Source organism: Sceloporus undulatus, chromosome 3, assembly GCF_019175285.1.
Source record: "Sceloporus undulatus isolate JIND9_A2432 ecotype Alabama chromosome 3, SceUnd_v1.1, whole genome shotgun sequence".
NCBI classification, from domain to species: Eukaryota; Metazoa; Chordata; class Lepidosauria; order Squamata; family Phrynosomatidae; genus Sceloporus; species Sceloporus undulatus.
This window is the reverse complement of record NC_056524.1, coordinates 222,931,510-222,947,339: the sequence shown is the minus strand read 5'-3', so window position 1 is coordinate 222,947,339 and position 15,830 is coordinate 222,931,510. Positions and strand designations below refer to the sequence as shown.

The 15,830-nt window shown below is 39.5% G+C and overlaps 1 protein-coding gene across 5 annotated transcripts in view; it reads left to right on the top strand.

Annotated features, from left to right (window-relative positions):
* Nucleotides 1–8,440, top strand: part of NRROS (negative regulator of reactive oxygen species) — a 25,960-nt gene extending 17,520 nt beyond the window's left edge. For 3 of the 5 annotated variants that reach the window (XM_042456924.1, XM_042456926.1, XM_042456925.1), the window contains 3 exons: nt 1,609–1,679; nt 2,840–2,951; nt 6,170–8,439. In XM_042456924.1, the coding sequence (XP_042312858.1) occupies nt 2,856–2,951; nt 6,170–8,200 (2,127 nt within the window). In that variant the 5' untranslated portion in view covers nt 1,609–1,679; nt 2,840–2,855 and the 3' untranslated portion in view covers nt 8,201–8,439. Of the gene's footprint in view, nt 1–1,608; nt 1,680–2,839; nt 2,952–6,169 lie in introns of all 5 variants that reach the window. The other 2 variants (XM_042456923.1, XM_042456922.1) reach the window with 1 other exon arrangement.
* Nucleotides 8,441–15,830: the final 7,390 nt, after the last annotated feature.

Genomic DNA, 15,830 nt, shown 5'->3' with positions numbered 1-15,830 from the left:
AGGAAGGAGAAGTTGGCACGGGCCGTTTCTCCTTCCCTCCCCGCCTTCCCAAATCGAAGGCAGCACTGCCTTGGGCCTAGGAGGGCGAATGGAGGCACACCCGTGGCACGCGTGCCATAGGTTCGCCATCACGGGTCTAGGAATAATGCCCAAATGTCCTCCATTTTGATCATGCCTAAGAAACATGCATTTATAGTAACATTTTTTAAAAAACATCAATTTTTTCACATGTCCTCCATTTAAAAAAATGCGCCCTACATTTGAAAAATTTGTCCTACATTTGTCCTACATTTGTCCTGGTTAGGAGGTCCAGACTTATGGCAACCCTACCTACACAGAACCTGCTGCTGTTTTTCCCACCCTTTGGGATTTTGCTTGCATTTGTTTGTTGTTGTGTGTGTTTACATCAATTCTGACTTATGACAACCCTATCACGGGGGTTTCTTGAAAGAATTTGTTCAGAGAGTGTTTGTCCTTGCCTTCCTCTGAGGCTGAGACTGTCTGTTTTCATAGTATCCCACAATACCAGTAAAGGCATTGAAAGGAAAAGAAGAAGACTGTGAAGTTTGCATCTACCTGGAAACACATCTGAGGAGGTTGGACTCAGTCACATCTAATATCACAGCCCACAAGCAACATGCCATCAAATGAACCAAAATGTGCTGCTTTTTTAGAGTTTTTTTTCTTTGAAGTCAGGAGACATTATAAATCAGCAGAAACAACTAGTCTTGATGAGCCCAAATAAACTGCTAAAAAGTCCATTTTGAAAAGCTTGTGGATTCCTTCTTAGTTACAGCTCTCCTGTACAGAAAAATGAAACAAATTTAATGTAAAATTTCAGTGACACTCTAAATTGCTTTGTTATACCAGTGCATTATTTCATTTGTTCTACCACATGTCTTAAAACTTAGCGAAGAAGAAGAAGAAGAAGTAGCAGCAGTAGTAGTAGTAGTAGTAGTAGTGGATGGATGGAAGCGTATGAAAACAACAAACATTACTGTGGTTAGAAAAAAAGGGGGAAGAAAAGTCCTGTTGCAGAAAGTTTTTAAATATTCTGAAAAAGCTCTCAGAGGAACCAAATGCATGCATATTCAGATCAGCATTGCCATAAGTCTGTCATTTAAGGCATATTATTTTGTCTTGTAGGTCTTTTAAAGGCTAACTTATTTTTTTATGGTATGAAATACCAGGGACTGGAGTGCACATGCATATTATGACATGAATTCTAATCCATAAAATTTTATGCCATTTGTTAGTTTTTAAGATACTACACGAATCTGAATGCTGTTCATAGGAAAGGAAACTAAGTCCTCACTGGGGCGCGGTCACCTTGGTTCAGCGAGCGGCTACAAATTCACCCTGCACCACTTCCTTCCTCTTATTCCCCTTCTGGGCTCCTTCTAATCTTCAAGTGACTTGTGTATAGGCAACCTTTATGTGTGCAACTGCTGAGCTTGGGGTTGGGGGAGGGTGGCTGGGTGAAGCAGTTTGCAGCTTCCACCGTGGTCCATGTGACGGCTGCTTCCGTTAGTTCCTTCCGCAAGTTCTAAATTAATCTGATGCTAAGTGAGAGTAAGCAGATAATTTTATTTAATTAATTTATTTAAGATCCTGAAAGACTAGAAGACAGGCGCTGGAACAGAATGACTTTCCTAAAGTTGAGCACATTGCTCCACAGGGTGAGTAACAACCCCAAAATGTGTTTCCATTCTTTGCCTTAAGAAATGATTGCAAAGGGACCGGTGCATCTACTGCTGCTTAGAACTGAAGAGCATCTTTCATGACTGAGTTAACTGAGAAACTTATATATTATTTCCATTCCATGTATTTCATGCAGTACATGATGTAGGAGCCTATAAGAGAAAGTTGGCTTAAGTGATATCCAGAGCAGAGACAAGGCAAGACAGGAGTTACTTACTGACAAAAGGAAAATTCATATTTTACTCTGAAAGATAATTGCTCTGACTGTTCAACATCTTTGAAGAGTTACACATAGTCAAGTATTCAGGAAGAAGACTAGAAAGTTAGCAAAGCACAAGGTGGTCAAACATTTAAAACTCTAAATTATTATGTCAAGGAACAGACAGAAAAGGATCGGATCTCAGAATAGATAATGTTCCGAGTCACAGCCAAAGATAGATGAGAGAGAAAAAACCCTTCTGGTTTGAATCCATTGAGTTACCTTTTTTCCCTTTTTTCCTTTTTTATTTAAACAAAGATTGTTTTGCATGTGTGTGTGTGTGTGTGTACCTTCAAGTTGCCTTGTGCTGTGTCCCTAATGGCGGCATGGCCATGTGCCATTGGGGGCAACAAGAGTCCCTAATGGTGGCACAGCCACTTGTATACATTGCCATTGGGGACAACGCGGGTTTGTCACCCATGGATGCTCAAATCCACAGATGGCAAATCTGCAGATACCGAGGTCCAACTGTATTTAGACCTAAAGATGTTGTTGTTGTTAACTGCCTTCAAGTCAATTTTGATTCATGGTGACCCTGTGGATGACATATCTCCGAAACCCCTTATCCTTCCACTGCTCTGCTCAGGTCCTGCAGATTTATGCTTTTAGTGTACTGAACATGTAAAGCAGAATATCATATGTGGGGAAATCATGTGAATTAAATAAAGGAAATATTTACTATCAGAGCTTGATTCATCTAGGAGATAGGAAATGTTTGACAGGAAGTATTTGTTCAAAATGACCTGTAACAAGGCCTTGGAATATATGCCTCCTAGGAGTTGTCTAGATCTTTCAGTAATATAAATGAAATAAAACTTAACTGAAAAATGCAGTACATATTTTTTAAATGTATTTTTCCTGCTTTGCTTCCTTTTGCAGGAGGTGGGCTGTTGAAATGGCGTTTATAGCTCTGAGCATCTCCCTGTTTGTCGCTTTCCTAGATACAGGATGGGGAACCAAACCTACAGCCTATCATCACCTGTGCAAACTAGTGAGTGTTCTGGAACTGTTAAATGCTGCCTTTTTGTATGGGGTTTCTAAAGCAACAAAGAGAAGAGATTTTTGGGTTATGTGGCCATGTTCTGGAAGAGTTTATTCCTGATGTTTTGCCAGCATCTGTGGCTGGCATAATCAGAGAATGCTGGCATGGAAGTGAGTGGGGGTATATATACTGTGTGACCCTTGGCTGAGAGGAAGTGATTTACATGTTAATCTGTGTGCGGGTTGGTTGTTGAATGGCAAGGCCTCAGGGTGTCTATTTGATTAGTGATCCATTGTCTACTGGAAATCCCCCCCTCCCGACCCTGGATGTTTTTCATTTACACTTGCTGAGTCTTTATTTTGGTGTTTTTCAGGACTAGTTGCCAAACTTTCATTTACTTTCAGGGTTTCTTCTTTCTTGTTCAAATTGTCTAGGTATTTGTGGATTTCAGTGGCTTCTCTGTGCATTCTGCCCTGGTAGTTGTTGGCATGGTCTAGAATTTCAGTGTTTTCAAATAGCATTTTATGCCCAGGATGGTTTTTAATGTGTTCTGCTACTGCTGATTTTTCTGGCTGACCCAGTTTGCAGTGTCTCTCGTGTTCTTTGAGTAGCAGAACACATTATAAACCATCCTGGGCATAAAATGCTGTTTGAAAACACTGAAATTCTGGACCTCACTTCCCATCAATTTCAGTAAGCATGGCCAGGGGTGACCGGAACTGTAGCCCAGAATTATCCATGGGGCCACAAATGCCCTAGTCCTGAGTTAGATGCCTTCTTTTCTTTCTCCTCCAAACGTACACAAACTCAGAGGCATATAAGCTCTGGGGAAAGTTCCACCAGTGATAGGATCCTGAGACAGAAATTTCCATCAGTAATGCAACTTGAGAGAGCTGCAATCTTCTTTTCATTATAAACCACGATCCAGCGGGGTTGATTGCTCCTAAGAACAGGGATCCCACTGGTCCACTCTGGCTCATCATCCCAGTCTAAACTGAAAAGAGTTGTTGCCATTTTGATAGCATGGTTTGTACATAAGGTTGCCTACCTATAAAATCAAATATGTATTCTGCCAGCAGGGCTGTATCAGTGCCAGAGTTCAAATTAGGGTGTGTGTGTGGAGGGGGGACGACAACAAATAGGCATACTCTTAACTTTTAACTCATTCCACTTTTAGTTTTCCTCTGAAAAATATAAGCCCATATATCCTTCATCTTACAGGGCTGCATAATGTGTGGTCCTCTAAGTGTTATTGGACTGAAACACCTATAATCCTTCACTATGGCTATGCTCACTGCAGATTATGCATTTCCAGCAACTTCTGGAGAGCCACAGGTTCTCCACCCCTGGTGTTGAAGGTGATTATAAGATCAAGAAATCTGAAAAACAAAACAAAACAAATACAAAGAAACAATGAAGTCATCATATGATCTTTGGGAGTGCTGATGTCAAGCACATCAAAGTAAAAAGAGATCCCAAATATGACATAACAGATTTCCCTTATATAGAACTTTCATCACATACATTACTGTATATGTTACTGTGTGTATACAGTGCGCCCGTGTCATACGCAGGCGCATTATATGCTGCTTTCAGCATATGCTGAAAGCAGTGCTGCTGCTTCTGGCACTGTGTTCCAGAAGAAACAATGGCACGTGCTGCCGCCGCCACACACCACCGCAAGCACAAGCTCCATTACTTGTAATGGGGCTCGAGCATACACACTTTTTGTTTTATGCAGGGGAGGGGGGTCTGGAATGGATCCCCTGCGTAAAACAAGGGCGCACTGTACTGCCTAGAAAACATACATATAAGGATTACATTAGTGCAAAACAAACAGCTTCATTTATATACCGCTTTATATTAAACTAACAGTGTCTAAACAGTTTATAACTGTAAGCTAATTGCCCCCAACAATCTGGGTACTCATTTTAGTTACCTCGGAAGGATGGAAGCCTGAGTCAAGCTTGAGCCCTTTTGCTGATACTGAACTCGCAACCTTATGGTTTTGAGTGAGTGGCTGCAGTACAGGCATTTAACCACTGCGCCACTGTGCAATCTTAACATAACTGTGAATGTATCTATCATTAATTCTATGCCAATGTATGAAGCAGTTATGAATTATTTCAGGGTATTGGACAGTTGGCAAACTTTGGATTTATCAGATTCTTTTACTCTTTCAACTAAAAGACAGTTAAGTTTATTTGTTAAAAATTGCTGATCATATTACAAATCATGATCATTGACATGAAAATGGAATTACAAGATTTTGTAGATCAAGCCATAGTTCAGAGTGGGCAAAGTGTTCTTGGTCCCACTACCATTGGTTATGCTGGCTATGACTTATGAGAGTTGTAACCTTGTGGATATTACTTAATTCCAAATTTCCTGCCCCTAGAATAGCCCATGATATGAATGTATAGTTGGCTCAAAATATAGACAAGAAAACTTTTGTTATACAAATGCTATCTATATTAAGTGGACATAATCACAAGGCACTGTAGTCTCCTGGATGAACCTACTTATGATTTCCTGCAAAGTTGCAAAGCAGGAAGTGTCTCTGATAACAGCATAATGTTAGCATTATCACTTTTTCCACATCGTTTAAACTTGAATGTTTGTTCAGAATGAGAGACTACAATTTAATTCTCAGATTATACAGATTTGCAAGGAAGGAAGATATGGTCTTATATCACCTCCAGTATCTGAGGGAGTATGCCTCCCACAACTACTTGCTGGGAACATGAGGATGATGATGATGATATTGCATTCATGTTCTTCTTGTAGACCTTACATTGGCACCTGATTTTTCACTTTGGAAAATAAATGCTGAATTAGATAGGCATTTAGTATAACTTAGTAGTGCTGCTCTTTAAGTTTTATAACAATATCCTCCATGGAAATTTGTTCTCACACACAAAAATATGGATCTTTCAGAATCTGAAGACCTTTTTCATGCACTGATTGCATGTAGGTTGTTTGCGTGGTGATATAGGAGTAGGGCTGTGCTTTGGTGCTGCTGACAATGTCACATGCCTGAATCAATCCAACCCTATGACATCCTACAAAGAAACCCCTACATGATTACTAAGCAGCTGCTTATCCTGCTCCATCAACTTTAGAATAACGTTTTGCCAATTGTACTCAGTTCTGTTTGAACTGTTCTATCAATTTTAGCAGGCAGCCAGTCTACTGTATCCTAAATATCTCTTTGTTTCTCCCTTCAGGAAGAGAGAAGTGTATATTGCAATGAGAAGAGTCTGAGCTACATCTTAAAAGATTTGCCTGCTGGAACAGAAGAACTCTTCCTGAATTCCAATCGTATACAGATTCTAAAGAATGACTCTTTAATGCAGTATCAAGCCCTGCAAAGTCTCAGCTTGTGTGACAATGAGCTTGAGGTAATTGAACCCGGTGCCTTCCTTGGGACCAAGAGTCTAAGTCACCTATCTGTGGCCAACAATGCCCTTGCCACGGGCTATTCTGTGACAGCAGCTGCTCTGAAAACTTTACCTGCTCTCAGGAAGCTGGACCTCTCTGGAAACCAGCTCACTGAGGTTATGATGAGTACCTTGATCCAGCACTTGCCTTCTCTAGAATTCTTGTCTCTAGCCAGGAATGTCATTATGAGGCTGGATGACTCTCACTTCAAGAACATGCCTAACTTGTGGCACCTGGATTTACAACAGAACTACATTTTTGAGATTGAGGCTGGTGCTTTTGAAGGTGTGCGAGGGCTGCAGCAGCTTAATCTGGCCTATAACTATATCAGTTGTATTGTGGAGTTTGACTTGACGCAACTTCAGATTCTAAATGTCAGCAACAATCACATTGAATGGTTCTTGACTGCAGAGAATGATGCTGCTTTTGAACTAGAAACACTAGACCTTTCCTTTAACCATCTCCTGTTCTTCCCACTCTTGCCTAGGTTAAATAAACTGCAAACTTTGCTGCTAACACACAACAAATTGAACTTCTATGGAAATCTTTATAATCATTCTGAGAGCTCAGTGCAGCTGCTGCTTCTGGATGGCACTGTAACCAACATCACCACCCACGAACTCTGGGAAGAAAAGAACCATAGCAATCTCTCTTCTTTGACTTTTCTGGACATGAGCTGGAACCAGTTCTGGTATCTTCCAGACTGGTTTTTAGAAGGGATGGTTTTCCTTGAGCATCTGAATCTCAGTCACAACTGCTTAAAGACACTAGATATGCAGGAGAAAGAATTGTTGAAAAGTCTTATTGACTTGGATCTTAGCTATAACCAGCTTTCAGATCTACAGTTGAACTTAGGTCCTAGAAGTAGTTTAAACTACCTTAGGAGCCTTAATCTACACAGCAATAGACTGCATGGATTACCTGCTAAAATATTTACCTACACAACAAAAATCACTACAGTTGACCTCAGTAAGAACCCAATAGAGATTTGTAGTGCACACGATGCTGGAAGCCTGGACTGTGTAAATATTAGTAATGTGGTCTCTTTGAGAAATCTTTTCATAGCTGGGTGTGAATTAAAGGTACTGAGCAAGCATGCTTTTAAAGGGACCTCCCTAATACACTTAGACCTATCTAACAACCCCAAGGTGCTACGCGATGGCTTGGGTCCTCTGGAAGATACTGCAAAATCCCTGCAGGTACTTTCTCTCCGGAAGACTGGCCTCTTTGTTCCAAGTGCAAAGATAGATTTTTCTGCTTTTCAGAAATTGGTAGACTTGGATCTGTCTGAAAATTCTCTGACCGGACTCCCTGACTCTTTATCAAGTCTAAGACTGCATACTCTGGATCTTAGGAGAAATCGCCTTCGCTTCCTACCTCAGCATGCCATGCAAAATCAACTTGGGAAGAATTTGCGTGTGATCTACCTCAGCCAGAATCTCTATGACTGCTGTAAACTGGGATGGTGGGATAATCTCCAAAGCCTTGGCACTGTACATATTGCAGACATGAGTCAAGTCACTTGTAACTACTCTTCCAGGTTCTTTAGTGCAGCAAATCTACCAGAATCTGTTCTCCAGAACTGCAGGTGGCTAACAGCAGATATGACTTTGCTTTATCTGGTGCTCATTCTTCCTACCTGTTTGGCCCTACTTGTTGCCTCTGGCATAATCTTTCTTACTTTCAGACAAAGATTCTTCAATAGTAAAAGCAGATATAGAACATCAAGTTCAATTGACTTCTGGGTGGTGAGAAGAAGTAAGAGACTGTGCCTCAGGAACAGGTTTAGGCGAGGGGGAAATAAAATAACCTGTTAGGTGTTGCAGCCCTCAGATGTGGTTCCAGTATGTCACAATATGTGCAATAGAAGCTGTCCAACTAGCATAGAGAATTCTTCTATGTAGTTGGAAGGGTGGTGTTAATGCAAGTTCTGTGAAGAAGGATGCTAGACATAATAAAGTTGATTCATATAGGAAAAAAAGTCCTTTCCAGGAAAGAAATGCAGTTGAAAGATTTATCCTGAGAATAATTATGATTTGTGTACATGGAATACATGTTTGAATACTGGAATTCTAAGAAAGCCAAACTTGCCTTTTTTTAGAGGACATTCTTTCTCTTATACATATGTTCACACACTAAATGCAAACTTAATGGACAGGTTAAAGATGTACGGGATGTGGAGAGGGGCTTTCTCGGTTTTCCTAGGTTAACACACATTTTTTTTTAGTTGCTCATTTGAAGGGTTCACTGCATTGCTACTGTATGACTTCTCAACTTGGGAAGATGAAGGAAGAATCATAGTAACTTTGCCTGTTACAGACGCCAAAATAAAGCTGCTTCGGGTCTCTTTGGAGGTATGCTATTTAAATGATGTATGCATCCTAAGAATCCGGAAGCTGCACCAAAAGCTGCACTCTGGTGCTTATGAATGGAGTGTGGCTTTGGTGCGACCTCCGGACTCTTAGAACCCATGCATCATTTAAATAGCATACCTCCAAAGAGACCCGAAGCAGCTTTATTTTGGCAGTCTGTAACAGGCCTTTGTGTATTTCAAATTGGGAATAATGTAATATGGAGAAACCAAGACACATGCAGACTGGAACAGAGTGGAAGATAGTGTATGGAGTTGCTTGCTGATTGGTAATCATCTATTGTAAAATTAACTCTTTTCCAAACAGTTTCTCAAGATTGGATCTAATGCTAGAACCAAGTCAGATAGTAGCCTTGTTCCGCTGCATTCCTTGGACTTAAATAAAATATGAGAAGAGGAGCATGCTAGCCCAATCCTCTCTGTCTTTGCTATGCATGTGTGAAAAGAGAGAATTCTGAAACACATAATTCCTTATACATTTGGAGGCTTACCATATGATTCTGAACCCTGAATTTCCATGGGTCTGACTTGCATAAAGAACCTTCATGGTTGCAATGGAGAAGAACTAGCACATTCCCTTCCTTGCATGTTTACTTAACCTTAAAGATAATTACTGAATAAGGTTAATGTTTTGTACCTATAGAGTGGAGACTTAAAGCAATACAGGGGCTGGGTAAGTGGGCTCTATTCCCTGCCCATGTCTGCTCCTTTAAGTTTAAATCAGAACTGGGAAATGTTGGATTGTATGCCATGGCTGATGGGAGTTGCAAGACAATATCTGGAGTTGTATGCATTCCCCACACCTTGTTTACACTATAAAGAGTAGACCCACCTCACCTTCCATTTTATATGTGAGTGAGATAAACATGCATGTAGTAATTCTCTATAGTGTGGACTTCAGAGAAGCAACTGAACGGCTATGATAATACAGCCAATAACTGCATACAGCAGTTAACAAAGGTGTTCACAGTATCTGAAAGATCTTCAGAATCACTGCTCCCTCTCTGAAGCACATTTAAGGCTATACACATTGTTTTGAAAAAATAAAGTAAAATGTGTAGTATGTTAAGTATTAGAAATCAAGAGATATGATTGGAGGCTTTTCCAGGTAAGACATCTGTCACCTTGGTTTCTCAGCCTTACTGTCCTTTTTGCTCAACACACTATTGCTATCCAATATTCCAAATAGGAATATACTCCTCACTGGTTAGTTAAGGTGAAGAAGCACAGTGCTTAGGGAAATCCATATAATAAAATACTCCTTTCTGATTATCAAGTCTTTATTTACTGTTGAACCTTTCTCTTAAAAAGACATAAAAGAATCCAGAAGCATTTTTGAGACTAACTGGGGGAAAAAAATTCTAACATAGGTTTTTGTGGACTACTCTACACTTTATTGGAAAGCTTATATTTTCACCCAGTTTGCGACAAAGATACTGTTGGATTAATTTATGATGTTTTCTGATAAAACAATTCACACATTTATCTCATTGAATACTACTATTTCTTAAACGAAACACAGAGAGGTATAAATGTGGTGGCAGCTTTCAATTTTTGTCCTTTAGTGACTAGAATCCATTGCAGATGTGTCTGTCTTGGTTGTGTGCTGGTGACAAATGTGTGAATTGTTCTGTGGAATACTCCACACTATCTGATGTGGTTGTGTAAACTGGCATTAAAAAGAGAGTGCTTAAAAAAAATGTCCAGACATCTTGGACACACTATTGTATGGCAAATAAATGAGGGAAAAAGCTGAGCCAATAAAGTTGTAAGGAGAATGGAGGCATGATTCAAACATGGAGAAAGTTTTATTCATGTAAATAATGACCACAGACACTTCTCTAGAGGAAAGGAATGCAATACGCTGTCTTCCAGACTAATTTCTTTTGACCTTTTGCCACAAGGGTCTACTTCTGTTATGAGTATCTGGTTTAGAAATTCTTAGATTGTAGAATGTGTGATCTTTTTTCTTACCTGATACTATTTTTTCAACTTTGCACTATAGCAATAGCAAGTACATTTCTGTACCACTTATCAGTGAACTAAGAATTTCCTAAGTGGTTTACAGTGTGTAAGCTAATTGCCCCCAACAAACTGGGTACTCATTTTAGCTTCAGAGGTTTAACTTTCTCCATTACCTTTAGGAAAGTCTGCCACCATAGGCATTGCTACATCTTGGAATGAAGTTTTTAAATGTTCTGCAATCTTCTGTTTTGGTTTAGGAGAAAGGAACTATCTTCCCATTCAGCCTGTACGCCAAGATATACAGTTGGCCCTCCTTATCCACGGATTTTTTTATATACGGATTCAAGCATCCACGGCTTGAAAATATTTTTTTTAAAAAGTATAACTTTCAAGTATCAAACCTTGATTTTTACACTTTATATAAGGGACACCATTTTGCCATTGTATTTAATGAGACTTGAGCATACATGGATTTTGTTATTCATGGGGGTTCCTGGAACCAAACCCCAGTGGATAACAAGGGTCCACTGTATAATATGTAGCACCCCTTATTCTTTCATTTTAACTTCTTTGCTGTGGTAATTTTCAACTTCTATGTAACTTGGCTTCTGAGAACAGTAATAAAGAGCAGGATTGCTTTAGACTTGATTAATATATTAAAAATTTCCCAATGAACCTTATTGCCTCACTGAAAAAAATTGACTAAGATGTGTGTGCCAAAGTACTGGAGCAGGGCTTTTGTATCATAGCAAACTGACACTAGCCTAGCAAATAAAAGGGCCTCTCTGTGGTAGAGGTTTATGGGAAGGAAAACCACATGTTGAGAAAACCTCAGCCCATATTGATGCATGCACACATTGTGGTCATCTTTTTAGTTCTAAAATAAAGTAGCAGGTTTCCAGTTACCAAAAAACAATACACAGTGCAAATGAAGGTGTGTGTTTGTGTTTTGTGCCTTCCAACTTATGGTGACCCGGCTAAAGCAAACCTATTATGGGGTTTTCTTGGTGAGGTTTGTTCAGAGGAGGTTTGCCATGGTCTTCCCTTGAGGCTGAGAGAGTGTGATTTGCCCAAGGTTACCAAGTAGGTTTCATGACAGAGCTGGAATTGAACCCTCGTTCCCAGAGTCAGTCCAACCCTCAAACCACTACATCATGCTGGCTCTGTGACTTAAAGCTATGATGGCCCTGCTACAGAAAGGTTTCTGAGACTTACTTGTTTTGCATGTATAGTACGCAGTGAACAAACTGATAGCATCCAGCTATGTGGGTTGCAGACTTTTAATTAATGAACTAGTAGTTAGACTAACCAGACATTTATTAAACTTTAAAACTGGCTAAAAGGGAGATTGAATGTAATTTATGACATCTGTCATCCCAATTGTTTTTACCATGGCTTAGGGTCTTCAGAATGGTTTAGGGTAGCACCGTTTCTGCCTCTAGAATAGTTGAAACAGTATAGCATGTCATTTTTCAGCATGTGCTCAACAGTTTCATTTAACATCAGTGGGAGAAGCCAGAAATGGCTGTGCCTCCTTTCCCTTATTAGGCAGAAGTGTTTGGTTCCTCTACCACATATAGGAGCAGCAAGGACTAACTGGTTCTCCTTTTGTTAGGGGAAAAGCAACTTCAGTTCAGGATGTGGTTAAAGAATATGGGCATGTGGAATTGCCCAACAGAAAATCAGTAGGAGGTTAGGGAGAAAAACGAAAGAACGTAATTTTATCTGATCAAACTATACCGTTTGGGAAACCACATCAGTTACAAGAGAGGCTGTAAAAGAAGCTCTGTGAAGGCAGTGGCTGAACCATATAGAGCCCTGTGCTTTGTAGGCATCTTTCTGGAGCACATATAGTTATGGTTGCCACATTCCAGTTCCTCATATCTGGGCATCTAAGTTGCATATTATGCAAATTATTATTTTGCATATTAATTTTCATTCTGATTATTCAAATCCAACACATTAATCATTGCACTTTTTCTACTGTTATGTTTCAACCTCAGTATGTATTTTGTGTATTTTGGTGGTCAAATAAAGTTACCACTGTTTTGTGGATAGCTCTGCTCTTAAATGGCCCTGCTCAGGCAGTGAAGTTTGACCAGATGCAGTTCCAGATGCAGGCCTCCCAAGAATTATTTTGGTGCCAATAAGCTTTATATAAAATATAAGACTGATGATAGCAGAGAAGCAATGGAAGGATTGTACCCCCAAACTAATTCTAATAAGGCTATCCTTGCAGGTGTGACCCATCTGTCCCTTATAAGCTATGAGAACAGGTTATCAACATAGAAAAATTTACTCCCCTGTCAGTTCTTAGCCTTCTTTTTTCCCCCTAGCATCAAATTCCTAAGCTAATGCAAAAAGTATCAAAGTCACTAATACAAATTAACTCATGCCACTGGACAGTTCTTAACATGCAGCCATGATGCTAACAAGGACTTTGAAACCCATCTGTTTGATGGCAGAGTCCCAAATCACTACAAGACCACAGCTGTTCAGTATGATTGGTTGGTGTGTTGTACTCCCCGGCTGGCTCTACTTTATGAGAATGGAGACTGCCTACTATAGGGTGGTGGGAGTTTCTTGGGTGCTCACATGGAGGTATGATCTATTTTATACTTTAACATTTAACAGCCATAACATGACTTTATATTTGGTTCCATTTTGTCACAGACCTCTAGAGTTTCAACAAGCATTCACATCTGAATATAGCTGTATTAGCCATGTTTGGTATAAAAATGACATTCAGCCAGGTAAATGTCACCCTCTACATTTGCATTTGGCTAACCTCAGAGAGATGCCTCAATGTGCATATGCCTCAAAAGTTCTTTATATTCTCTTTCAGTGGCTTTTGCTTTGCACCTCACATTGCAATCTGTCTTTTTGTAATGGCATTGTTACCGTTTTCAGTGGTTTTCTGGGATCTTTTGAAAGAGCACTGGTAAAGTAGAGAGGCATGGGACACATAATGTTATTGCCTCATGGAGAACAGTTAGCATATATTCTACATTACAAATCCCGCATTTGTTTTATAGACTATAAATGGACAGACTATAGAAATGGGCAGATCAACCAACTGGATAGATGGGAAATCTCCAGAATCAACAAGAACGGACTGGCAATTACTCACGACCTTCTGCAAGAAGAGGTGGTTTTAAAGAATAATTTACAATTTATTAAATTGAAAATAACAATAACAACATTCCAGAAATAAAAGAAAGGAAAGCCTCCTCAGGATAGTTCAAGTATTAATAAATATTTATTTGCAAACTGAAGCTACAGAAACTTTAAACCCCATTAATAGGAAGTAGATAAGCTGAATATAACTAGCACTCACCAAGGTAACTAATGGAAGTCTTGGTTTAGGGGAAAAAATTAAGATTTTGAAGCCATGTAGAAAGTATTTCCTTTTTATCTGTCTACACAAGCTGAAAAAATTTAATGCAACATAAACTAACTAAGTGGATATAAATTTAAAAATGTATAGTATCATTTTATAACTTGGAAATTGTCCGAAAGTAGACAAACAAAAAACTCCCACCACATTTGTTGTTCCATGAAGTCAGTTTTGACTAAGAGCACTCTTATGAATGAAAAACATCCAAAATACCCTTCCCATGTTGCTGAAGTCCCAAAAGTATTTGACCAGTTTATTTGTCAAACTTGCTGTGTTTCTTCTCACAGTTGTGGTTGCTAGAGGGAAATATCATTCTTCCCGGTGAAATACCTAGGTTTTTCTAATACAACCTGGCTCTTGTCATACATGGGATCTGCTATAACATGTTGTGTAGAGTGTTTCTATTCAGAGTACCAACCAGCCATGTCCTCTTCCAGGGTATTTTGTTCTATTCTCTGATGTTTTACTCCCCATACCAATGGTTGGCCAGTATTCTGTGATCACTGGTGTCTTAGAAGCCTTAGGGCTTCTTCCTAAATATCTGTGGTACTTCTGTAAGCTTTTGGCTTCCCCACATTTCTTTTATGTGTGGCATCATTTTGTCTATCTAAAGATCCATACTCAGAGAACAAGCTTGCTGTTATACTGGGTGATTCAAAAGGAATGGTGCAAAAGCAAAGCTGTTCTTATTCAGTTTTGTACCATCCATTTAAAATCATCCTTTATATGTGTAGCACAGCATATGCTTTCATGGATGGATCTGATGCGGACATGTGGTAGATTTGACTTCATAAACACATATAAAACGCCATGCTTTTTGTTATTGTTGCTTTGCTTCAAAGGTTTGTCTCTGTAGAACAAAATATAAATTTCTCTCTGTTTTCAGCCTTCTGATTATTCCTCTGCTACCTAGATTGCAAGGATTTCAGGTGGACAGATATGCATGCATATACACACAAAAATAGAACAGTATTCAAGTACATTATATATATTCAGTAAAACATATCACCAAAGAACACATTACATAAGGAAAGACAGAGGCTACAAGTTGTTAGTGTAAAAAATATTGAAATGTGAGTTGGGGCAGATAAGACCTTACTGAAAAAGACTGGCAAAAGAGCCCACTCACTCACAAACTGCAAGGTTGCGAGTTCAATACCAGCCAAGAGCTCAGGCTTGACTCAGGCTTGCATCTTTCCAAGGTTGCTAAAATGAGTACCCAGCTTGTTGGGGGGCAATTAGCTTACAGTTGTAAACCATTTAGAGACTGCTTAGGCAGAATGAAATGGTATATGAATGAAGTTGCTATTGCTATTGCTGCTATTGCAAGTTGTGGGGGGGGGATAGATTAATTGAAGGGAGCCATGTGGAGTAGTGGTTTGCGTAGGTACTTTTAATAATTCATGTGACTGCTGACTGTTGGTTCCTAAATCATAACTGATATTACTCAGTGGAGAGAGCCAGTGTGGTATTGTGGTGTGAGCACTGGACTATACTACAGCTCTGGAGACCAGGGTTCAAATCTCTGCTGAGCCACTGGAACTTACTGGGTGACCTTAATTAAGTCATGTGTTCTCAGTCTCAAAAGAAAGCAATGACAAACCTCTGGACAAATCTTGTCAAGAAAACCCTATGGTAGGATTGCCTGAGGGTGGCTGTAAACTGGAAATGACTATAACAAATTTGTCAAATCAAGTAATAAGAATCAATAGCA